At 43.4% G+C, this 26,351-nt stretch overlaps 1 protein-coding gene across 1 annotated transcript in view; it reads right to left on the bottom strand.

Annotated features, from left to right (window-relative positions):
* Window positions 1–1,966: 1,966 nt before the first annotated feature.
* The window catches only part of NCALD (neurocalcin delta), a 54,667-nt gene continuing 30,282 nt past the window's right edge, over window positions 1,967–26,351 (bottom strand). The window contains exons 2-4 of the mRNA XM_066177755.1: window positions 14,619–15,015; window positions 8,207–8,312; window positions 1,967–7,995 (exon numbers count right to left, since the gene is read on the bottom strand). Of these exons, the coding sequence (XP_066033852.1) occupies window positions 7,898–7,995; window positions 8,207–8,312; window positions 14,619–14,996 (582 nt within the window). The 5' untranslated portion in view covers window positions 14,997–15,015 and the 3' untranslated portion in view covers window positions 1,967–7,897. The remainder of the gene's footprint in view (window positions 7,996–8,206; window positions 8,313–14,618; window positions 15,016–26,351) is intronic.

Genomic DNA, 26,351 nt, shown 5'->3' with positions numbered 1-26,351 from the left:
AAATATCTGCCCAAATTTAAACAAATTGTTGTGATTTAATCCCAGCCAGCAACTAAGTCCCACAAAGCCACTCATTCACTCCCTTCCAGTGGGATGGAGAAGGGAATTGGAAGGGTAAAAGTGAGAAAATCCACAGGTTGAGATAAAGACAGTTTAATAGGGAACACAAAAGCCCCTGAAAAGCAAAGCAAGACATTCATTCACCAATTCCCATGGGCAGGCAGGTGTTCAGCCAGCCCCAGAAAAACAGGGCTCCATCACAGGTGATGGTGACTTGGGAAGACAAATGACATCATTGTGAACTTGTCACCCTCCTCCTCCTTCTTTCCCCTATCTCTTCATATGCTGAGCATGACACCATGTTCTGGGGTATCCCTGGGGTCAGTTGGGGTCAGCTGTCCTGGCTGTGTCCCATCCCACCTCCCTGTGCACTGCAAGCTCTCTTGCTGATGGGGTGGGAAGCGGAAAAGTCCTTGACACCATGTGAGCACTTCTCAGCAATAATGAAAACATGCCTCTGTTATCAACACCATTTCCAGCACAAATCCAAAACTGACCCTCTTTCTAGCTACTGTGAGGAAAATTAGCTCTATCACAGCCGAAGCCAGCACACAAATGTCTAACTACTTTTGCATCCAACACATCACTCACCCTGCAATATTTAAAAATCAAAAGGTATGAAGTACTCCTGTCAGAGGAAGGCAATAATTGTCACTTCAGGTTCAAGGGCAAAATAATGCTGAGTATACAAATATTAAATACAAGACTGCTTGGATGGAATTGAAGTGAGCACGTGGAAGAGATAAACACATTGAAATGCAGCTCAATCTGTCTCCTTGAAACAAGTGTGCAGACAAATACAATCGCTAAGGTAATTAAGCTCTTCATTTTTACCAGGCACCGTGTGCCCACCTTGCTAGTAATTGCTCAGTCAGTTCTGCTCTTGGGATTATTGGGAATTTTGCATTAGAGCTGAAGGATCAGCACAGCTGAATCTAAGAGGATCCAAAAAAAATTGAAATAAATCACAAATATGCCTAAAACATGAATAAGAAAATTAAACTCAAAACACCAAAGAAACATGATTTTGTGGAACATTCGTACAACTAACATTGAGCATGATGTCTTCAGTAAACTTCCTTAGATCCTTATTGAAATGAAACCCTGGCTTTGATTTTTCTTTTTCTTCCAGATACTACTAAAAAACTATTTGGTTGCCCTGGATATGGGAATAATGACAGGAAATAAAAAGGTGATGGCGGCAAGGAACTGCAAGTTCTCCCCCAAATCACCACACTGGACCCATTAATCTCCCCTCTTAGCGCAGCCAAGGAGCAGCACAAATGAAGTTTAAAATCTAAGAGGATTTTTCAGGTGGCTTTACTAATCACTATTATCCTGTCATCCCATTTGGTGGGGAAACATAAGGCCAACCCTGAACACTGCCAAAACCCCTGTCCCCAGGGAGAAAACCAGAGGTCATACCACCAACAGTTTTTTCGGACAGGAAGCAGGAAGAGTTTCTGATATAACTATGCCAAAATTATTCTTGGTGCACAGCAGCTGGGTGCTCTTGCAGGACTGGGGCACCGCACACTGCATGGGGATGCACAGGAAAGTGCTGCTCCAGCCTGGGAGAAACCAGCTCTCTGTGGGGTAAAACAGGGCAGCGGAGAGCGAGCACCTGGCAGATTCAGCCTGCAATGCCTCAACAAACACATACATGATAATGACAACCATGTTGTTTCAGAGGTTCAGTGTGCCCTTAAAATGTTTAATACTGCCAGTACTTAATAACAGGAAACAAACAGTGTGGTACACACAGGTGGGTCAAAGATGGGAAACCAAATCAAAAGCTGTTCCATTTAAGTGCATCAAGCTCGGCTCCTCCACTTGTCAAGGGCTGGTGTTTGTTATTGGTTCACACAGAGGCTGGGGATGGCAAAAAAAAAAAAAAAAAAAAAAAAAAAAAAAAAAAAAAAAAAAAAAAATTGGAGGTGGCTGCAAAGACTTGGAGAGCTGGACAGCCTGAGCACATGCCCTGGGAAGGTGAGAACATCTTTGGTATAAGGTCAGGGCAAGAGGGGAAGATCAAAAACATCTCAGGTGCACAGTAAGTGAACACTATGCACAGGGTGGGTGTCTGTTGTGTGCCTTGACATCTAGGAAGCCCTCAGCCTGAGATGACCATGTCTGCTGCAGGACTCAGAGTCCCCAGCCTCACCACACAGGGCTGAAGCAGCCCAGGAGGTACCATTGACTGGGCTGGAGTAGAGGAGGTGTTCTGTGCTGGCTACTGCTAAGACTGTTTCACTGTGCAAATTCAGACCCTGGGCTACAGGCAGGAATGTCTTTACAGTTTTTCATTTCTCTAGTCTTTTTACATTGTTCACTCCAACTCAAGCTCTTTTTTTTCTTTGCTTATTAGTCAGCGTTAGTCAGCATTTTACAGGTGATAGCTTAATCCCAGCTGCACATTAAAATAACACAATCTGTGGGAAACAATGAGAATCCCCTTGCGTCTGGTCTTTCCAGCTTTTAAGATATGGACAGTACATCTGAAAACCCTTATGCTTTATCCTGTGAAAATCCTCACCCCAGAAACAACTTCTCAGCATGGATAATCTAGAAAGAACAGTAGCAAAGGCCAGGATGGGATAAGGGATGCTGTTTAGATACCCATAGTAGACAGGAATATTTTCTGCACAGAGCAAGGAGATTGACTGCACATCCTACTAATGGTTCTACTGCTCTGAAGGCCAGAGGCACCTAATGGCTTCTGCAGTCCCTCAGCAGTGGTCCTGGTTTCTAATGTCACTGATTTCCATACCTGTTTACAATTCCCTGCTGTTTTTCCTATGTGCTTAAAACACAGATGTTCACTCCACTGTCCCTAGCCTGCAAAATGACACCTGGGCTTTGAGAGTCAACTGAGCTTTCCCTTCTTCTTTTCTACCATGACCGGGAATGAACTCCTACAGGCAATGTTTTGTCCTCAGCTGCACCTAGGGAAAACCTTATGCTCATCTTGGGAGCTGTTTGTTCAGTGCCTGCCAGGGTATGGTGAACAGCTCTGCTGCTTTATTTTAGAGTGTATTTTGTCAGTGCCTCTAAAAGAATATGCAGCAGACCAAGCTGCTCACATAGAACGTGCCATTTCTAGTCAAGCCCTATCTTGAGACACATCGCACGATGTGTCTGATGTATCACTGCTGTTTATCTTATCTGCCTACTGCACAATCAGTGGAAAACTGCATGCAGCTCTGAGCACTGCTCAGCTCTCTGGCACTTGCCAAGCTTCTCTGCATTTCTATGCACAAGTTCTGCCTGTGATACCAAGAAAACCAACTTTGCCCACTTTAAGACTCCTACACGATATCCCGCTTAGTAAGACACCGAGCAAAGAATGTGTCCAAATACTTCTGCAAAGGGCAGGTGAAATATTCTTCTCCACCAGTCTTGCACCAGGTACCTCACATCTAACTGCTGAGCACAAGGACTGCCATGCCAGGAAACCGAGGAAGCACCAAGAGAAAGACAAAAGGAGGTGCTGGTGTTCTGGGTGTTCAGGAAGACTTGTCCAGCCAACAACCAGAGTTGTCTGATTGTTCCACTTGGCACTAGTAGGCTAAACAGCAAAAGGAAACTCTTGAAGAATGCCCCCTCCATCCTGACCTGCTATATTGCTACCATGTTGCATCTTACACCAGCAGTGCTAAAAAAGCAGAGAGTTTTTTAAAAAGGCGGCAGCTTAGCTCGGGGCATTTGTTCTGAGGCAGGAGATTCCCTTCTCACTGTCACGTGTCCCCAGGGACCTGCCAGTTGTCACCGTGTTCTCTGGTCCACATGTACTGAGAGGTATGGCCAAGGCCATCTTCTCATCTTAGCTCAGTCTGCAGATTAGGGCTCAACATCAAGGTTCCACAGTTCACCAAGTTTCCGTGAGTCAGCTGAGACAAGGCTCCGCCCACAGCAAATGCAAGGTAATGTGACTTAACCTGATCTGCCATAAAAGAAAATCAAGCTAAGCTGCACTATTGCACTTTTGCCATCAGTGAAGAGAGAAGTCCTGGGGCTCATCCCCCAGGGGCAGTGTTCAAACCACAGGGACTTTGTCATGTGTGACTACTTCCTGTGCTGGTGTGCAATATTTCTGCACACAGACGTCATCCAGCAACAAAATTTACACACTTCTGGCTTACTGTTTTAAGCAGCAGAAAATGTGGAGGCCATGCCTTATAACACAGAACAACAAAGGACAGAATGCCTCAGAAGAAGATTAAAATCCTACAAACTCCTAAGAACTGCAAGGGAACAGCACAGCTCTGGGTACCTCAGGAACATCATTGAACTGTGAACTGACAAGGCTTCAAATAATGTCAAAACATAAATATTTCTTCAGTCCATCTCAAACTCTAAGTGCTCACAAGAACACGTGTGCTGGTTTTAAAAGGGTTGTGTTCCCTTTTCCCTTCCCAAAGCACCCTAAAACAAAGAGAGGCTACTGCAAAACTCACAAGTCAGAGTCCTCACTTCACAACTTCTGGCCCACAGTTTGACAAGCTGACTGGGAACGTCAGAGAAATGGGACTGGCATTTTCCATGAGTTCAGTCTACATGTGAGATGTACTCAATTCCTTTGGCCAACACATAGTGAAGGCTGCCTCTTGCACATGCAAGTAAAACTAGAGAATGCATCTACAAAACTGAGAAGTGACATGAAATAGTACATGCCGTCTGCCGTCCTTCCTGCGTGGAGATATTGCTAATGAATCACTCAAAAGTCTGACTTACTGTGCCATTTTATACAGGATACATCACTTTGCCTTCAAAAGCTTTATGAAGGCAGTTATGATTACAAATGCAAATAACAGCAAAGCAGAAAATTTCAATCTGAGGTGCAGCACACCACTGCTGTCCTGCTGATTTGAGGTCTGCAGATGTTCCTATCACAACTTCAGCTATGAATCATTCTTTAAGTACATGCAGAGGCAGAAAAAGAAAGGGATAGTTAATAATTTAAAATAATACCAATCATCAGTGGCACTCAGGTAAAAGAATAACCTCAGTTCACTCTGTAAATGTTTATACAATAGCCTTATCTGCAGCTATGTCCTCTGCAGCTGTAAGCTAACTCTTATTATTCCAAATTTTGTGAACGGTGGGAAGCATTACATCTCTGCTGGCCTGGGGTCACAGCACAGGTTGTGCTTTCAAACGCGTGTTGCACGGGAGTAACCCGGGAGGTGAACCTGGCCCCAACACCCCAAGACTACTGAGCAAAAACAAACTGAGACATTAGGTTCTGAGCCAGAAGTACCTTGCAAAATGAAAAAGAGGTGGTATGCAGTCACTTAAATAAAAGGCAACATTTTAGATCTCCGGTCACATGCAACTGCTTTCACAGCATTAAGAAGATGGAACCGTAGAAGGTATCCAAGTTCACCTTCAGTAAATGCCAGCTTCCATAGGTCTGGGCTGCTTTGGATATGGGTGCCTGCACTGAGCCAGGAGGTTGGAAGTTCAGCAGGGATCCTCTGGCGTCACCTTGTCATGCCCACGCGGGTGGTGACGGAGCCGGCGGCACTGGTCATTCCCATCTGGCACAGGGAGGTGTGGATGAGTGCATGCCCACTGACCTTGCTTCAGCAATCCCCAGTAGTCTGGCCAGGCTTCTTCTGCTGAAAAACAACCCTAAAGTACATGACTTTCAAAATCCATGAGGTGATGGACATGGGACAGAGGGCCAGAACCTCTCCAGGTAAAGCAGAAAATCACCTTGAAGAAGGTAGGCACAGACTGTCCTTCGAAGGGTTAGATTTGTGCACATGGTGTCTAATTAAGATTTGGGAGAAGGAGCTAGGGAACATTTTCATCAGCCAGAAGAATTGGTGCAAAACTTGCCAGTGTTGCCCATAACACCTGAAAATGCTGGGTATTAAAATCTGTTTGCGTCTGTTTGGGCCCTCTTTGCTTTCTTATTTTCCCACACTCATCTCAGCTCAGTATTTTGATGAATGTAACGGAAATATATAATCAATTGGATTTTTGCGATTGTTTGAGACAAAGATGTGTAGCTCAAGACATTTATTGAGTGCCATTAGCCACTCATAAAAATTTTAGTACAACCGATTAACAATGTTATTTTTAATTTACTTTTATTTTTTCTTAACATGCTTTGCCCTTCACGCCTGGCAAAGCAAATGGTATGGAAAAATTAAGTATAGGATTGCTTCTGTCAGTTATTGTACATGCTAGCTAGTGTTCCACAGAAGATTATTTATGCTCAACTACTTATTCATGACTTCTAATTAGTACTTAGCTAATCATCATCTGCAAAGCAGACTTCTTTTACTTGGTTTATTTTAAATTAAGGCTACTGGGGATTAGCATCTACAAGGTCACTTGGCAAAATGCCAACTTTGTGTGTCAGACAAAGGTTACTCTAACGAGCTCATGAATTCCCAACACCGTGCTCTGCCTGCATGGGTAGCTCTCCAACAGGATCACAAAGCAGACTTCAGCTAATGACTGATTAATGCCAATTTAGTCAGCATAATGCCTCCTGTTGCTAAAGCTTTTCCAGCTTTTCTTTTGCAACAGTGCTTGTGAAGTCCCTAAGAAATCCCACATATGTGTACTAGCTTTGCATACAGCAACTTTGACCAAAGGATAAAATTTTGCAGCAGCAAATTTCAGAACTCCTGCACCTAGGCGGAAAGATAAACATTCAACATTTCTCTCAAGAGCTGATCTTTTTTTGTTTTAATTTTTATATATATAAATATATCATAAAGCGTACCATTTCCTCATTTCAGTACAGATTTTTTGAACTTTACTAAAATAAATGAAATATAAATGCTACAATTTTATGTTTAAAACAAGTTTTGATGACAGCCTTCCCCTAAGAGCAGGCCCAGAAACTCTGTTAGCTACACGGAGAGAGACAAAAACACCCCCAAAACTTCCTGCTATGCAAGAGCATTCAGGACAGCAGATGTGCCTTAGCTGGAGCTGCTTGCAGGTGCTCCGTGAGTTCCTCACGTGAATGCCCACTCTCCCTAGTAGCAACTGCTTTATTACTAACCTGAAAATTTCACATTCAACATGTATCTCCCTTAAATTTATTGTCAAGACCCAGCTTTTCATATCTGTGTCTGCTTTTGCTGATCCCGAACAGCAAGAGGTATTGTCAGTTGTGGATTTGGAGATCAGGATTGCAAATTGCTGAATTTTCAGATAAAGCCATATGACTTCAACCACTGTAAACCTAGTAAAAAAATGTCAACCTTCATTTTGACCCTTCTCTTTCACAACCTGGAAAGTGTTCACAGCATTGAAACAACAAGGCATGGGAGTGGATGATACACCCCACACACGTTTTGTGCTTTCATACTTCTTCCCACTCCTGTCTTTGATCTTAACTGGTGCCTCCTGGACAGGAGAGGAGGTTCCAGGTGAATCCTACCCCACCCATCACAACCCCTTTGGTTCAGCCTTACTACACTTTCAGGTCCTGCAAGTGAATACCTAACAACTAAAGCAGCAATCTAAAATCTGTCAGTGTGTCTTGCTGCCAAGGGGTTTGTTGTTGGTTTACTCCTCCTCAACACATACTTTCCAAAACAGATACAAACAAACAAACAAACAAACAAAACAAAATGAATTTTTAAAAACAATGATAACACCACAATATCTGTTTGAAACAGTACTGCCCGTGCTCTGGACAAATTGTTAAGAGCAATTCAGCATTCTTATAATTAATCCACAACAAAATAAGCTATAAGATGCCACAAATGAAGGCATAATTGGCCATACAGAGGCAACACTACCATGAATGTTGTTTGGCAAGGAAAAAAAAAAAAAAGCAGATACATAATTCATCCAAAGGACAGGTTCAGAACTGCCCAGCACTGCTGGGATCACACTGGAGGAGACGGACTATGGACGGATCACTCTTGGCGCCTCGGATGAACTCTTCCAGAGAGAGCTTTCCTAGAAAAGAAACACATTTACTTAGCACACCTGGTGGGTTGCAGCACACCTGTCATGCCTCTGGACAAGCATGGTGGAAGGAAGCTGGGGAAGCCAGGAAAATCCCTGGGGAAGTAACCCTGCAAGGTGAAGTCCTGCCTGCCTACACCCTGTTGGACTGCAGACGGTCCCATGTGTGGGGACACCCCAGCCCCCCCCGGAGGGTGCCTACCATCACGGTTGGTGTCCATCTGGCGGAAGATCTTCTCAGTCCTCTTCTCTGGTGTTGACTCATCTTCTGGCATCTTCATTACAGAAGAAACCATCTTATAGATTGCCTGTGTGATAGACAGGAGCAAAGAGCTGGTAAGAAGCACATTGTTTTGGTGCAAGGGTATGATGATCTTCTAGTGACAGAATCAGGCAGAAAATATCCATGGAGCACCAGCAAGACCTGCTCTTTGGATGCTGAAGGGTGTTGGGCGGCACCAGTGCATGCAGCTTCCCTCTTCAGCGGGACGCTCGTTTGCGAAATACTGTTTCTTTATTTAGTCATGGTCAAACACCATCTGGATTTGGACTAGGGTTACATTTTTCCTTATTAAAACAGTCTTTGGACAAATTTATCATTCGTACAATACATTAGGCAATGGCTGTTCCCAGAGTCTGGAGGAACAGCCAGAGCACCATGGTCTTGTCCTGTGCTCTGATGCATCTCCATGCTTTGGCCACACAGGCTTCATCCTCACCACACCTGTCTCCTCACCCTGCCTTTGCTTCTCCCCCATCTCCTTTCCCTCCATCCTTGTCTGCACCCCGTCCATGGGAAGAGCAATTACTTATTTCCTGCATCTCACAGATAACAAAGGCTGGACCATCAAGGAGGCAGCCTTTTCATTGGGGGTTGGTGTGTGTGCACAGCTCAAAATCCCTTTAACAATTTGCTCCACAGAGACCAGATGTTCTGGTCCTACAGAGGACCACTATCACCCCTAGCTAGTCTCAGCACAGACAAATGCATTAGTCACCTTTGGTACTAGCTGTCCCTGAAAGAGGGATAATTTTAATTTTAAAACAAGGATGAGGATCTGTCTCTGCACTGGTTATCCAAACCTTTATGGCCAACATAAGCACCAGTAAACACCAGGGTTTTGTGTTAGGCGTCTCTGTGGTGCCACACCTGGGAGAGCTGCAGCAGTCAGAGTGCTGCGGGGTGGCGGCCTTGGGGATTCCGCCCAGCCACGTGGAGGGGCAGCATTGCCCTGGTCCAACCGGCGCCCTCTGCTGTCCACTGCAACTCACTGGCTGTCACCTGCTGTCACCCGACTGCTTGAGGTATTTGTTCTTCCTTTCCTCCTGCTTTGGGAGAGGGGTCCTTGGTGCAAGACAAGATTTCTCATTGGGTTACCCCTCTGCCCTCTTTCCCTTCATGAAGGCACTCTGCCTAGCAGCTCAGATCATCTGGCTCAGGATTCCCAAGGACTGGCTCCAGGAATGTAACAGCACAGATGGAGGATGTCACTAAGCAGCACAGACATTTTACACAGACTAGGGAGCATCAGCTTCCTTGGCCATCTTGCTGGCTTCTTCTCTGCCAACAGCTCACCCTTCACATCTCCTAGGAGAATTAGTGTTCCAGTGCACTGGGCAGAGCCTCACTGGAGGCAGGGATGCTGTTCACACAACCATGATACTCTGATACCAGCACAGAAGAAAGGATGAACATGCAAGCATGTAAACACAGGGATGAGGGAGCTGGGGGAAGATGGCAATAGGGAAGGAAATAATGGAGAGGATGGACAATAAGAATTTAGACCTTGCTCATCCTCATCAGCATGCAAGGCTTGCAAGGGTCAGAGCAGAGATGAGGCTTATAAATCTTCCTGTGTTTAAGCATTTGAAGCTGTCTGGCTTTTGTCTGGAGTAGGAAGAGAGGTGGAGGGGTCAATCCCTCTCTCGGGGTGAGAGGACGGCAAAGCAGAGAATCTGCATTGAAAGTGTGGGAGGAATGCCCCAGACTGGGAGTGAGGGCATGTTTACCCTGATCAAAGTAACCATAGTAAGAATATGCAGATTTTTAGGACAAAAAAAGCACTTCAGGATGACTTCATCCTACAGGGTCCTTTTCACAGAGGCGTGTGAAGGGAATAACAGATGAGATATTCTAGGAAAGCCAGATGGGAATAACATAGTAAGCGTTCCTTTCATGCTGAAAATGGTTACTCTGGACAAATTCTTATGTCCTTACTCAGAAGTTCATTGGGAAGTTTTCCCAAAGTAAAAGCCAGCTAAAGCTGATTAAGAATCTTGAGACTTGCCCCATATTAATTCAGTGCAGCTACACAAAACTCTTTATTGTATGTTTGAAAGAGCAAGCTCTGAAAGGAATCTGGTTTCATGCGATGATTACATAGAGCTGGGCTGTACTAACCCTGGGCTAGGACCTGGGACTGAAAGGCTGCGGAGGTTCCACTCCACATGGAGTGCGACCCCTCAGCCTCCCAGAACCTGGGCTGAAAACCATCAGTGGCATTCAGCACTGGAAAATGATACCTGTCAGCAGACTCCTGAGTCAGGGCAGCTTTAACAGGTGAACTTCTGGCAGGAGTGCTCCTTACAGCTCCCCGGCACCCCTGAATGCCACCAGGAAATTGTGCCTCCAGAGCCCTGTGTACGTCACTGGAGCAAGCATAAGCTCCTTCCTGCTTCATCTGCTGCCCTGCTGAACTCTCTCCTTTGATTTTGCAACTCCATGTGGATGAGCAGCAATGGGTGATACTAGGGCAAATCCCATCCCTCTGCCCATTCACACAGGTTTTGCCAGTTGCTGGCTGACACTGCTGCACTCAGGCCAGAAGCTTTGGTGAGGGCTGCATTTTCCTGATATACCTGGCAAACTGTCAAAAAGCTCATTATGGTGATGGCAGCAGCAATGACAGCACAAATTTTCAGCTGATCCTTTTTACTCTGTTGAAATAAATTCTGATGGCTAGAAGTCTCAGGAAGTGAATGACAGGCCTGAAAAAATTGTTTTCCTCTCAGTCTCGTGGAGGTTTTTGACATTGTCTTTACGAAGCCAGAGCAGCTTTTGCTTCTTCCCATACCAGCTTCTGTTTCTTCCTGGCTTGCAAATAAGTTATCAAATGAAACGCTTGTGCTCTGTTTTTATTAAATGGAAAGTGTTATTCTTGTCTCTGCTCAGTATTCTTAAAATGCCTTTTGAGTCCATACAGTGAAAAAACGTATCCTTAGAACAAGGTTTCCATCTCTCATTTGAACTCTTATTTTAAGAGACTAGCCAAATATGTCTTGTTTCAGCAAGGGGAACAAATTTTCTAACTGGTTTGCAGCTATTTTTGAGTGGACTGGGCTATTTAGATTATAGGTAAACATATGGGAGACATGAAAAGCCTGAAACATGAATCTGAGAGGAACTGTGACAAGGTCTGTCAAGAGGGCAGGCTATGAAGCCTCTTCCCACAGTAGTCTGCAGATGTGCTATATCTGGTAAGTGTAGCAGTATCCTGTGGACCTTCTTTTTTGAGGCTCTGCAACTATCAGCCCACCACCTAAAGTCCTTCAGCTTGCAAACTGTGCAGTCGGCTCCATGTGGATCTCTAAGCAGGGCTTTTAGGAGACTGGCCTAGGGATGCTCCTAGGCAGGTGTGGTGAGTGCACTGGGCTGTGCCTGTGTGGTTAAGGGCAGGATGGTGTTTGGAGCTTAAAGGAATGCAGGTGCTTTGCCATCTAGTACATCCCTTTGCAAGGAAAACAGGCCTTGGAAAGCTGTTGTGGACCATTCACCTTCATTTCCTTGGCAGCTGGCCAGCCATGAGAGCTCCTGTGGGACACCTTAAGCAGAAGTTCTGCTGTTCCAGTGCTGCTGCTGCTGCCACTGTTACCTCAATCTCCTTAATGCAATGCTGAGCAGGAGTGCCACGCCTGCACTGCCTGCAGTGCTGTTAGATCAGGCTGGAGCAATAGAAAGAAAATGCAAGGAAGCAAAACAGTGAAAATCACTGCAGAGAGAGGGCTTTCAAAGCATGAAGAAAGGCAGACTGAAAAAGAAGGAAAGTCTGCCTTGCCCCCACGCTATTTAAAATACAGTAGTCCCACAGTAACAGGGACAGTATTTTTCTGTGAAATGAAGACTTTTAGACTAAAGGTGTTTCTTTTAGCATTCATTTTGATGCATTGTCTCAGACAAAAATCTCAACAAAAACATAATCCTGCTCTATCGAATTACAACTGTATGCTAGATAAGGGACTTGGAATAGGTTCCTTTGAGACATATATCAGAGATATGTCAGAGTTCTGATTTTCACTCTCAGAAGAATTGTGATTGCTGAGGGCTCCCAGGAAGACATTTGATAGAGAATCCTGTCATTCCATATGAAAAAATAATCATCTATCATAAATGAAAGAGATAGTTGTTTGCTGGCTTTTTGTATCTAATCACTCTACATCACAGGAACCTCTCAACGAAGCAAGAAAATATGCTCATCTGTTTCAGTTTCAGATATCAACTGAACATGTTTCCAGAGGCTACACAACAAATCCCATCCCACTGGGAGGAACTCCTGGTGATCAGGGCAGTACAGGGAGACTAATGCATTCAGAACAACCTGAAAGAAGAGAACAGGGTGAGATCTACAAGCACACTTCCTTATGGGAAGCTCCATCACAGAAAGGGCAGCGTTCGTGGTTTAAAAAGTGCTGATAGTCCACGGTACAGAAATAGCTGGTTTTCAGGCTGTTCACTTCCACGATTGCTTTTTGTGTGGTCCCTCAAAATTGGATCCCTCAAAATGAGGTGAGATTATAAGAATCATGCAGTTGAGTTTCACATCCAGTCTGAAAGGAGGAGAGAGCCAAAGCTCTCAAGAAGTGCAGAGGGTGGCTGGAGTGCCAGGCTGAGGGCTGTGCACAGCCAAAGTGCTGCTTGGGGTTGGATACACACACTGACAGAATGCCGCCCCACGCTGATCCCTAAGCTGCAATTTTGTTTGATGATGGCATCCTGGCTGTAAAAGACAATGCTATGATTTGGTACTGATACAAATATGAGGAGGAGGCAGAGCATTTCAGCCTCCAGACTTGCTGGCAAGCAGATCTGGGGTAACTGGAAAAAGCTTCCAGCTTTGCAGGTCCTTGTTTGGCTCGCTACAGAAAATCCGGACACCGATATTTTCATTTCATTTGACATGAACAAATTTGTGGCCTTGTTCTGCCTGGTTGTGGATCTCCTTGCCTGGGGGGTTTGTGCTGCCTGTTGGCACGGTGCCCTCCTGGGCTCCTCGACAGCAGGGTGGGGTCCTGCAACCTCTGGGGTGTCGCCTCCTCCAAAGGAGTGGGCAGTCACCCGGCTTCGGCTCCTTGTGTTTTCTATGAACTACAATAGTTCTTCAGGGATTCTTTTTGTTTTTTTTTCATGAGGAGAAATACAGCCAGAAAAACAATAATTGACAGGCTGTTTACCCTGCCTGGGGGAGAGGAAGATTTGTAGGGAACGGAGGATCTTCTAATGCAAATACTCCGTGGGGCTTGTCACGGCACAGACAGGGAGGTCCTGCTCCTCAACTCAGACACAGGAACACGAAACAGTCTAAGTGAAAGACAAGAAACTCTAGATTTGTAGCTGAACTTTGGATCTCGTCTTGCTGAAGCAGTGCAAGTGCTGGTATTGGCCACTGTTTGAAGCACCTGAGAAGAGTCCTGGTAGAAAGACAGGAGCACCAGCTGTTAGGCTGAATCCCTACGTGCAGCTTGCCATCACAGCCTGTAATTTGTGTGCATTAATTTCCCTTGGTTTTCAGCGCAAATATAAGTCTGAATAATACAGTACATTGTTAGCACTTCAAAATTTCCAGGGAAAGGATCTTGATAACAGTTGTTTTTTTTTTTTTTCTTTTTTAACAGTGCTGCATTATACAGATTCAAGCTGTGTAAATACACTGCCATATAAAAAATGTTTTAAATCTTTCAGTAGAGTGATATGCCTCAAGGGCAAAAACATGTTGGAGAAAGCCAGCGATGTGGGACTCTTACTAACACCGCAAGAAAACACAACCAAAGAAGCTATGTATGGAATCATCATCTACTCAGATAAGGTTTATCTATACTGTCAACTTAGTATGAAGATAGCTAGTATGAGTCTAATAATGCAGACCTCACTGGAATTAGGAGGACAAAACACCTTTATAATATGTGAGCTGTTTCTGCGTAATAACATGATTTCAAAGTAGATTTGCTTCATATTGTGGAGGGAGCCTGCCTTCCTTAAAAGTACACTGCCTGGTTGTTCTAATGTAGCTACTTGGTTCAACTGTAATTAATCATAATTAATTGACAGGGTCCACAGAATCACATTTATCAGCTGGTTAGTTGCTATGCTCAAGCCCAAAAGAGCTCCCAGGGAAGAAAAATCCATACAGCCTGTTGCTCCGGAAGAACTTGCAATGGATATTAAGCTGTAGTTTGAATTGCGACACAATCTTTGCCAGATGAAATAGCATTTATATCCAAGCATTTATACAAGATTATAAACCAGCGCTGCCAGTTTTTCGTTCAGTGTCTCAGTGCAACATTGCTTCACAATTTGCTCTGAAGGAGGGAGCCCAGCGGTGCCTCTGAGCAGCACATACCTGCACGATTTCCAGCATCTCTGACTTACTGATGTAGCCATTCCCATCAAGGTCGTACATGCTGAATGCCCACTTCAGCTTTTGCTCCAGTTTTCCTCTCGATGTTACACTCAAGGCTATGATGAATTCTCTGAAATCTATTGTTCCATCTCCATTGGCATCGAAAGTGCGGAATACATGCTCTGCAAACTTAGAAGCGTCCCCGTAAGGAAAAAAGTTTCCATATATTTTTTTAAACTCCTCCATAGATAAATGTCCACTTGGACAGTCTCTCAAGAAGCCTTTGTACCACTCCTGGATCTCATGTTCTGTAAAGTCTGTACTTTCTAGCAAATCTTGCATGACTTCAGGGCGTAGTTTGCTGTTTTGCTTTCCCATGTTGGAGTTAAAGTATTTCCTGCAGAGCAAAAACAAACACATATGAATTAATATTAATTATTGATACTGATTAGTTTGGAGGCTGTAGAAGAAAAGTGCGCTGTATTCTGAGTTTTCTGATGGTTGTTCAACTCTTGAGTATCAACTAAAATTTTGGACAATGTCCAGTAAAACATGTATACTCTGAAAAAAATAATAAACCTAATCTACATGTTGATTAGATTGTCTTTTGACAGTCTGGAGAACAGTAATTACACTGAACTCATTGCCATCCTATTTTGCCCTTGAAATCATGGGGTAAGCAATGGATGCTGCAAGGTACAGCTAACCAGTAGCTGTGTGCTGCAGCACACCCTCCATCCCAGCTGTCCTGAGGACTTGGCCTAACGAGATACAATTTCTGTAACTCCAGTGGAAACCAGACTGGCACAAAGGCCTATGCTCCTTTGGTATTGTTCCAAAATGGGACCAAGGTGCAACTGCAGTGTATGCTGAAACCAGTAGCTCCAAAGCCCTTCTACATATAACTTTATAACCAGAAAGCCACCCAGAAACTGCCTCCTTTGTTTGGCATAGACCAATTCCCATTTTACTTCAAAATTCAGATAAAATCTGATGAGATTTTATCTATGGTGGATTCCCCCAATCAAACAATTACTGTGGTTTTTTTTTTTTATCTCTCTTGTAGCCAAAACCTGGATCTATTATTAATAGTAATACGGGTGGTCATAGCTCTTTGAAAAAAACTCTTTAAAAAAGAAAAAAAAAAAAAAAAGAAAAAAAAAGGAGAAAGAAAAGAACCCAGACAATGAAATAGGAAATTCATTTCCTTTAAATTAACTATTAAGAAGTATTACTGGATACAGTCTCTAATAAATCATCTTAATCATATTTCATTTGAGGCAAGTTGATACATATCACACTGTGCAGCACATTTACTAATGATGGATGCCTTTGGGTTTTAAGTTTTGGAGCCTGAGTGTGTTGGCTCCAAAAGGCAACATTAGTTTTACTGGAAGCTTAACATTATGCTGATCTGTGGGAAGCCCTCCTCTATTGACAGAAACCTGTCTGAGAGTTTGTCATGCAAATGACAGTCACAACTGAGATATGATGTATGGATAACTAAAGCAGAATTGCAAAATAATTTAAACATGACTCACTGTTGTCAGAATGGAGTCTCTGGCCCAGAGATGGATTTAATGACTGGAATGGCTAAAAGAGCATTCAATAAAATGTCCTTTCTTAACTAAGATATTACTTTTAAAAGATGAAAAATAATACAGTATTGACACATGAAAGACGCAGCTACTGAGAAATGTGCCACCATTTGAAGCTAATCTACAGTCTCTTCTGTTTGGCATTGGGAAGAAAAAGTTGATGTTTACCTAGGTTGATCCTACTTTTTTTATGGGAAGCTCCCTTTCTCCCCAAGGACTCTGAATTCCCCAGGGCTGCTAGAGGACTGGTTCCTTCATTTCTTGTGTTCTTGGACTAGAATGACCAAAAATCTGTATTTCTCAAGTGTACAACTACAGGATCCATCCTGGATCCATCTGTGTCTCCAGGATTCACTGATGGCTGTCTGGTAACGTATAGTTGTTGCCTTTTTCCCAACCTGGAAATGAAACTCAAGATAATTGCAGTAAGGAGGTAATATAAGAGCAGATATTCATTCGAAGGCCTTCAGAGGCAGTTATGGAAAGATGTCCACAAAAGCCTACATCCTCTAGGGGTGAATACATTTTATAGGTTTTAGGAAATTAGCAAAATTGATAAAAAGCACCGATTAGGAGGACAAGGGGGGATGCAATTTTCCTTCAGGTCCAGCCCTTTCTTTGGAGCTCTTTCCTCAGCACACTTGGCCTTGGTTCCCAGGAAGAACCAAGATGGCATTGGGGTCTTGTATACCCCTGGGGCTTGGAGTTCTGGAATTTGGTCTTTTTGTCTAGAGAAAGTCTGTGGAAAAGTACTAGGGAAAACTAGTTACTAATACAATAGGCTACAGAGTTACAAACACATGTGTGAAGAATACAGAGAATATATAAAAGAAAAAGGGCAAAAAACCAAACGGCATCATAGTTTGGTACCTATATGTCCTATCTAAACACATTGCCTCTATGGTTCATGGAGAACAGGCTTCCCTGTTCACAGACAGGAGGATGGGAAGGGTGAAGAACCCTGCCCCATGGGGATTTATCCATCTGACAATTTCAGGGGCTTAGATGATTATGTTGACCAAACAGCATCTTTTCCTCTTTTCCTCCAAAGTATCTCCAAAACACTTGAAAAGTGGAAGATGCCACCTCAAAGGCAATTTTTCCTACTGCCTTTTGTCTTTTCATCCTAATCAAAACATGCTGTACAGTTTTCAAGCAATCAAAGTTCTTAATGCCCTGAAAATAACCAAAAAGTCCTTGTTTCATCGGCCCGGTCCAACAGCTGCCGAGGCAGCTGAACGTCGTGTTGCCTTCCACGGGTGTTGGACGGGGCCCGTAACAAACAACCTGGGAATTAGCTGAGGGAATGGATTACAATAGGGCAGCCAGAGGGCTTTATGTCAGGCAAAACAACATGATCAGGGTCTGCCAGTGGGATGGAAGAGCAACTGGACAAGGGAAGTGGCCAGGCTCAGTTTATAGTGGCAGGAGTTTTACACAAAACCCCCAGTAAAATCCCCAGCACAGACAGCAGCTGCCCACGCCCCCAGCCAGCAGCTCCTTTGCAGTGCTAGGAGCAGCACACTTTCCAGATCAGAGAGTAGGGAGGGAAGATTGCTGACTAAGGTGCAAGCCAGCTGTGGTAGGAATGAGCTAGAATTAGCCATACAATCCCCTCCTGCTTTTTAATAACTCAAGCATTTGAAAAATGGAAAAGTCAGCTTGCAAATTTCTAGTCCAGAGTCTTGTGAAAAAATGAAATAATGAGGTAAGATACAGGACGTGTCCTTCAGGAGGTGGCCAGTAAGACTGTATTTCACTCTAAAAAGTAATGCCTTTATAGCTGCACAGTGTTGGAGGTGCAACATATTTTCACCAAATAATAAAAACCACTGAGGAGCTGAGGACACTGCCCTGCAGAACATCACAACCAGAAAAACTCATGTTCTCCAGGCAGAAGGGGAGAACTAACAATATATGACTTGCAGTACAAGGTTGAAATCCACAGCTGTTGTGATGCCAGGTGACACAGTCAAAACTAGTAGCATTATTCCTGGGTCCTCTTGTGGTGAATTGTTATCATGTTCTTTGCTCTCCAGATTGTTCCTTTTTAATAGATGGTGTTCTAGGAACTGCAGCAATGGGACTTATTGTGCCTGTTCTATCAACAACAGAACAAAATGCTTTTGCAGTCCAAGTACAGAAAATCACGGAAAACACTTGAAGATCCTTACAGTCACTTCACAGACTGCTATCTGACTCTTCACGATAGATTAGATTATGGGCAGAGTGCAGTAAGCTAAGAGGATGTCAGCTAACAATTACAGCTATAAATGCACAGAACAAAATAAAATGGAAACTGATCTTAGGCATCTTTTCACACTTTATCATTCCTGTAGATATTTTGAATTTCTAATAAATGATTAAAAGTTCAAAATACAGCAAGTAAATAGAGAACAGCAATCACAATGGCAAAGTAAAATATTGACAATACTGAGAAATGGATGTTGTAGGAGTACAAAAAGAAAGACAAATCAAATGGTTAATGAATATGTTTAATTGCATTGCTGCAATTTCTTCCTCTGACTCAATGGTATTAGATACAATATGTATGAATGACTTACTACATAGAACAACACATCAAAATATTAAGGTCTTAACTCTTAAGGCAATATTTTTTGGTAAAAGAATGTGATGTGTTCATGGTTTGAAAGGTTGATACCATTACAGCCAACAACTACTGAGTATCAGGAAGCAAAGCATCACTGCTGCTCAGCTGCTATGGAAAGAATCCTTGTTCACTGATTATTGGAGAAAATGTCATAGGCAATGCTCCTTAAAGGAAATACTTGAAGTTCCTCTATTCAGGTCCATGTGCAGAGTTTTTAAGATGAAGATGACAGAGTTGCTTGACAGACAACTGACCTGTGGCGATTCAGCACAAGCAGAGAGTGACACTGCACCGATGGCAGGGAGAGGATTTGCTGTGTGCAGACAGGAGAGCGCTGCTGCTCCAGCCTTCTCCTCCTCACACAGGGAGCTCTGACTGTGCAGAAGGGCAGTGAACACCTGTGCTACCACGTGTCTCTTTGCAGCAGCTCGCTGCTGCTTACACACTGTTGTTACCTCAATCTGAAACCTCAGAGTAAGGCAACCACTGCCTGCTTAAGCAACAACCTTGCAGGAGCTGGGAAGATGCAGTAACCAGGAGCACGCAGCCAACCCACTGCAACGAGTGCAGTGCAATGCAAACAAACATGCAATGCAAGCATCCAAACATATTTCCTCAAAACCAAAAAATGTTTTCTTTTTTCTACTGAAGTGCTTTTACTCTTCAAACTTGACACATATCATATAAAGAAAACTCCATGCTTTTTTGTTTGTTTGTTTTGTTTTGTTTTTTTGATTGAGCTCAGTCTGCCAAAGACAACAAGACTACCTACTTAATTTTCATTTAGGCTTAAATCTGAGGGGAAGTCCCACACTGGGAAAAAGCATTATGAAAGGAGGGCATTTGTGCAGGGAAGGCTTGCTCTAAAAATGGAAATTTTAGGCTACTGAGTACTTCATAGATAACAGTACAAAGCACCTCAAAAGTCTGAAGAATCAGTTTGAGAATAAGTTCTGCCTGATCCGTTTCCCGTGGGAACAGCAAGGTGAATCACACCATAGGCTTGGCTACAGACACCAGCTCTGTAAAAATGAAAGCAGAAAACTTTTCAGAAGGAAGGAATGAAAGTTCCATTTTGTGATTTTTTTTTGTCTTCAGAAACTTCTGTTCCTTGGCTTCTAACACACAGTTTGACCTGTTTCCAAGAAATAATCCACTTATGGGTGCAATGCTGTCTTTAATATATTTCTAACACATAATCTGAGCATTTTCCTGAGACTAGCAATCGTGGGACTTCCATCTCTGCCAAGCAGCTGCACAAGCTCCTGATGACTGCTGGAATGTACTAAAGGTTGAGCAGGACAACAGCATCACTCTGAGCCAGCTCTGCTACCTGACAGTGGTGAGAAAGCAGTGCTCCAGCATGAGTCAGTCCCCTGTGGCAATGCCACTCTGAGGTAGGAGTGTGATTCTCCACTCACCATCACATCACTGTTGTGGTTTCTCCTCCTGTCAGATCATTACCAAAATTTTGGAAGTGTGACAAGTGGACTCATACACCATCTATCTCACAAGCTGTCTGCACATCTGGAAATAGCAGGGATCTCACCTTCTTTCATATCCTACCCACCAGAAGTCTTCTCCTGTCACTGCATACCAACCTCCACAGCACAATAGATAGGGCTCTGGCAAGCTAAATTCTTCTGCCATCACTTTCTGCCATCCCTACCAGTTCTTCTGCCTGTCACTGTGCAACTCAGCTCTGTCACAAGCTCAGAGGGGTGCTGCTCTTTCCTGGTTGACCAAACTTTGCAGTATTGCATCCCCTTACCCTGCAGTAAGTGGAGGGATATCAAGGGGAGAGTGCAGTGCATCTCAGAGCATGAGACTTTGTCTGGGGATGTGTCCCCAGGGCTTTCCGGCCAAAATTTTGTCCTGTTATCAAACTTCACCGCATTAGAACTACTCTCTTCCTTCCCCTCTGCCAGCTGCTCTCATTGCTTGATAAAGCTTCAGGTACCAAATACCAGTTCACCACAATGTGTCAGTCTCTACAAACTCTGTTGTTATTTGTGATCCAGCGCTTCCAAATGCAGCTCTGGTTCATCTATGTTCATGCCCTTACAGAAAGGGGGAAGTTATGTGCATTTACAAAAGTCAAGGCTTGGTGAACACAGTCTGGTATAAAAGCCAAGTTTCTTTCATAAGGTCAGTTATTCCTTTGGGCTGCAATACTGCTAACTGCTGTACAAGCTATGTAATGAGACAGCTCAAAGCAACAACTATGTCAAATGATACATTCCCTTCCCATCTGTGTATGCTGCTTCCCTGTGGCTGGAACACCAATGTTGCCATGGACTTATCCTGAATGCAAACCAAACAGTAAATGTGGGCAATACACTGTCTCCTGATCATGGACCTCTCCAATGAGACTTGGTGACCAAGGCAGGGATGTGTTTGGTTATCTCTGGTGTGCTCCAGCCCAGGAGACTCTGGGATCAATCCCTGAGCTCCCGATTCACTGCCTCAGAGCCATCTCCAGCACGGCTCTCCACTGTCCCACTGAAAATTCCAGTCGCAGTTGTCCTGGGTTGTGGTATAGGATGTGCACAAAGTATTCTATCACCATCTTCATGAACTGTTGAATCCAGGTGAGGCAGTGTTTTCCCAGACCCCCTTCCCTCTGGGCCATTATCTTCTGTTAATGGCCCATCAGATGCCTTGCCCATGACTCACAGATAACTCCCTCCGGGAGTTATCTCTGTTTAATGGGCCATCAAGGACCCCCTGCATGACCCATCATCCCACTGTGAGATGCTCCGCCCAGGGGGAGGAACCAAGCATTCTCACCTGGATATAATCTGGGGTTTGGGACAGTACAGGGGGCCCTTACCCACTGGATTCCCAGAGGACCAGAGCTACCAGACCTTTCTATGGGATCACTGCTTCAGGAAGACGACCTCATCTGGACTGCTTCCATCACCCTACTCAGGTTGTATTCTGACTCTGTCAGTGGTCTTTTGTATTATTGCATCTATTTTATTTTACTTTCTTTCCTTTCTTCCTATTAAATTGTATCTCTGACTTGGAGCCTCTCATTTGTTTTGCTTTCAAACCACTACACCAGTGCAGGATCCTACTGGTGGGACACAGTGTATAATTACAGCAGCAGCAGCAGCTGTGCTGGGAAGAATAAATCCTCTGGTTTTAGTCTCCTGCCACGAGGTGTAAGCGCTACCTGGTCAAGATATTTTTTTATTTACTTCCATTCCACAGAAAACAACCCCCCAGGCTCTTAGAAGCAGCCACTTTGCTTCCTTCTGGCCATTTCTAGTTTGTTTTCACATGTTCATTTCAGTAACCAGTGTGGAGATGCTTGCCAAGAAAGTCTTTTGCTTAATTTTTTTTTAACAGCATCTCGGCACATTTTTTTGAAAGAAAACCAAATTTATTTAAAACCACACAAAGACTTAACAAAAAAATAAATACATGCAGAATAAAATTTTGAGCCTTGCCACCCTCCATTTATCTATTTCTACTGGCAAAGAGCAAAAACCGGTTGAAATTCATGAGCAAGATTCATTAAAAAAAAATATCTGACATTCTCTTATTAATATTCAGAAGGCACAGCAGTAAATAGATTTGCAGTGCAGTAAAACAAGTACCCAAATACGTCTGGCTAACACTATAGCTGACATCAAAGAAAATGAATGAAGAATAATGAAGAAATGAAGAGGAAAAAACCCAAGGAAAAGGTGTGGATGGGATCATCATTCAGTGTTTATGCTTTATTTATCAATAGCAAGAAGAGGGTTCATGTGCCATTCAGTTGCCCACTGCTAGTTCCAACATGTTCATCACAATATTCACTCATTTTGTATTAAGATCTTAGTTCAATACCAGGATCCTGACATTTACACTGCTCTAAGTTCCTCTTTTGCTTAGTGTCACCTTCCTGTTTCTCTAACCCCTTACTAGGAATCCTTCCCCTGCCAAAGGTGCCCCTAATTTCTCCTTTGACAGTATTTGTTCTGGGCTTTCCTGCTACCCCAGGAGAAACTGAAAACAAGAAATAAAAGAAAATGCTTTACAGCTCTGTGTTTTGGTTGAGGCAGGCAGTCCAAGCAGGAGCAGCTGCACAGAGTTCACACGTTTCAAACTTGGAGGTGCTCATGGGTAACATCAAAAGCCCAGGCTCTTCTCCCTTCAGATTTGTCCTGGCAGAGAAATGCTACAGCTGCTCTACTTTGTCTCATCTTTCTCTTTATCATAATTCCTTTGTGCATTTTAGCAATGAGGGCTGGTGTGAAAGTGGAGGAAGGGGATGCAGGAGAAAGGCAGTGCCCCATCAATAAATGCTGAGGTCTTCAGCACCAGTGGGTTAACTAGACAACAACCTAGTCCTTACCACGTTCCTCTCAGCAATGCCCACAGTCTCGGCTGCAGCTGTTTTGAGACCAACACGCGGTGTTTCAGTCTCAAGCAGTGAAAGGGCTGATGTGAAGGCATCACCTTCAGCATCACTCGGGCTTCCAGAAAAGGTCTCTGTTTCCCAAGCATTCCCTGTGAGGTGGAGTGTGTGGTACAAAAGGGGTGACTAGGCACATGAGCATTTCTAATATTGGGAGCTGGGGAAAAGAGCATGTTATGTGCATTTGTACAGCGTGTCACACTGTGCAGTGACTCTCATCCATGGCTGGTCACTCTTTGCATCTTAAAGCCTTTCATTTAGGGTTTCTGAAGCTGCTCCTGACTGAAATTTGATGTACATCTATCCACCAAAGAGGAGTGTGTAATGGGCCACCTCTACCCATTAGATTTTGATTGCATGGGGCAATCAGGTCTGTCCTTAACCTCCTGGCAATCAGGTGCTTAGTGCTGCTGCATCAACAGCCTGGCTGTCACAGAGGAGAGATGAAGCTCTCTTTACACAAAATCTGTGCTGCTCCAGACAGAGCACACCCAAGTATCTTTAGGAAAGTTGTCTGCTCAGTTAAGGTGTAACCTCAGGCAGGGTAGACAGGCAGTGAAGACACATGGAAAACAGGCTGCTGGAGATACATATAAAGCAATCCATGTTCCCAGATCCTACAGTGACCCTCCGAAGTGTAAGAGGGTGTAAATGCGGGCTCCACTGTGCACATGGTGGGGTATCTAGCACTTCAGCCTTTCTCAGTGTCCTGGGCTTTGTCTGGAGTCCCTTTGGGAAGTGCTGCCACCACTCCATGAGCAGGGCAAAAATGATACAGTAAATGTTGGACAGTCATTGTCCAGGGCCAGCAAAGGCTTCACCCATCCAGAATGGTGTGAAAGTAACATTTTCTTCCTTAATGAGAAATGAGGGGGAAAAAAAAAAAAAAAAAAAAAAAAAAGAGAAACCAGACAAAAGAGGAAGAACTCATACAGATTTGTTTACCCCTCCTCTTACACTCAGAAAAGGTCTAGCTATTTAATTTCATTTCTTCCTAATTCTTTTAGAACTCACAACAATAAAAACCATGCCAATATTCACATGCTTTTTTGGTTCATAATCATTCATTTGTGAAGTTGAGAAACAACACTTTACCATATGCCATGCAAGAAAAAACCACAACATTTTGTTCATTAACCCTGGGTAGAACGATCTGAGGTCTTTAAAACAACTAACTCTTTGCCTTGGTAGACTTCAGATGACTCTTTTGGGAATTAGATATATATTTATGTATTTGATTTCCTAAAACTCTATGGAAATAGTATTTTTGTAAAAGTATGTTTGCCTTTGCCTAATTTTGTATAGCAAAGGGCAAGAGAGACTTTTCCAACAGTACATTAGAACATCCACCCTCAGGAGGCTGCCCTTCCAGATTTTACTGCATTCAGCTGTTTCACTAAGCACAGGACATTAGCAGTATTTATAAACGTGGGTGTTAAGCCGACAGCAGGGGAGCTGGCAAAATCTCTCACCTGTTCCATCTGGAGGTGACTTTATCTACCAACATTCTTTCAGAACACCATATATCAAGATCCAAATGATGGAAATTTTCTGCAGCTACTGTGTCTCCTATTAAGCAACTTGTGAGCCTAAAGTCTCTTTGGTTAACAATATCTTTCTGGGCCACATTTCCTAAAAGGCTCGAGGTCACATTTTTCCAAGTGCCCAGCACCCGCAATTAAACTCGGGCTTCTCAAACAAAACACGCCTTCCCTTTGGGCACCTGTGCAATAGGCAGTTTCTCGAAAAGCATCTGTATCCTGTAAACTGAGACCTGCCAGAAAGTAGTGTCACTGATTTTGGTACCTAGCAAGGCCCTGAGTGCTTTAGAAAAGCCACCCTTCCTACACACCTGCGCCACTGCTGTTTGTCTTTATCCTGATACTCACATGTCCAGCCACGTCAAACCTGGTTTATTCTCCTTTCTTCCATAGGGCTTCTCTCCTTTGTGCAGGGCACTCATCAGGAGTAACATAATCTTCCCCAGTGCACCTGAGCACACCAGTCATCAAACTCATCCAGCAGCAACTTCATCGGGTTTCTAATCTGTCCTACATCTTGTTTGGTCCTTTTATGTAATCTTATATGCAATACCTTGGTGGAGGGTAGTGGAAACTAAAGCAGAAAGCTACTGTTGCACAAAGTAAGATGAGAAGCTGATGTGAATTCATGATACTGATTTTTTTATCTTTGTAAATAAATAGCATGTGACTCCAAAAGAGTGACATTTGTGCTTAGACTACCCTTAAAAAAATTGTTAACAGATGGTCTCCTATCCCACAGCAGAGACTTGGTGTTGACAGAAAAAAAAAATTAAATCATGATACTGGAAAAAAATGGAGCCATTAGCTGGCAAACTAGATATTTTTTAAGATGTTATGATTGGGAAAGGAAAGACTGTGAAGGTTCATACCTGGAGAGTAACTGTGAGGTTTTGTTCCATACTGAAGAGAGTTATTGGAACTTTCTCCAGGAAAGTAGGCAACTGGAGATTGGGAGTGGGAGGTTCTGGCAGTCAGGACCAGAATTTTGCTAAGGAGATGGAAACAAGCTGCACTAAGATAATGTCACAGTTTACAAGTTCATAAATATGAAGGTCCATGCCAGGGATGATTTGCCCAGCACTTAGCACTCTCAAGTGGGCCTGAACAAAAGAGAGCTAATGTAACAGAGATCTAGATGACTAAAGGAACTTCGTGGGAGTCTTAAGAATTTTTAAAGCGGCCTTCAAAGATGTTCCCAAACTGCATATATTGTGTTAATTTTCTCTTTGTGCATGCCTTATTTCTCAGAATTTTTACATCCTTGAACTTGCAAGATGATCCTGTACGTTTGGACAGGATCCCTTTGGATCCTTCCTTTTTACTGGCCCTGGATGAACAGCACTGGGTGATTATTTTTTCAGCAGAACCCATTTCCATTAGGTAAGGCAGCTTATCTGAAATCAAAATGTTTTGTCACATTCAAGAAAACAAATTCTGTAAAAATGTCAGAATTTATCATTTCAATTTAATTATTTCCTTTTAACATGGCAAAGAAGTTTCAGTGTTACTTTATATGATTATTGATTTTGTTTTGGCATTTATATTTGAATAATTTTAGAATTACACTGG

The sequence above is a fragment of the Chamaea fasciata genome, unplaced genomic scaffold (assembly GCF_029207755.1).
Source record: "Chamaea fasciata isolate MVZ Bird 193981 ecotype frontalis unplaced genomic scaffold, bChaFas1.0.hap1 SCAF_1, whole genome shotgun sequence".
NCBI classification, from domain to species: Eukaryota; Metazoa; Chordata; class Aves; order Passeriformes; family Sylviidae; genus Chamaea; species Chamaea fasciata.
This window is presented reverse-complemented; position numbering and strand designations above follow the sequence as displayed.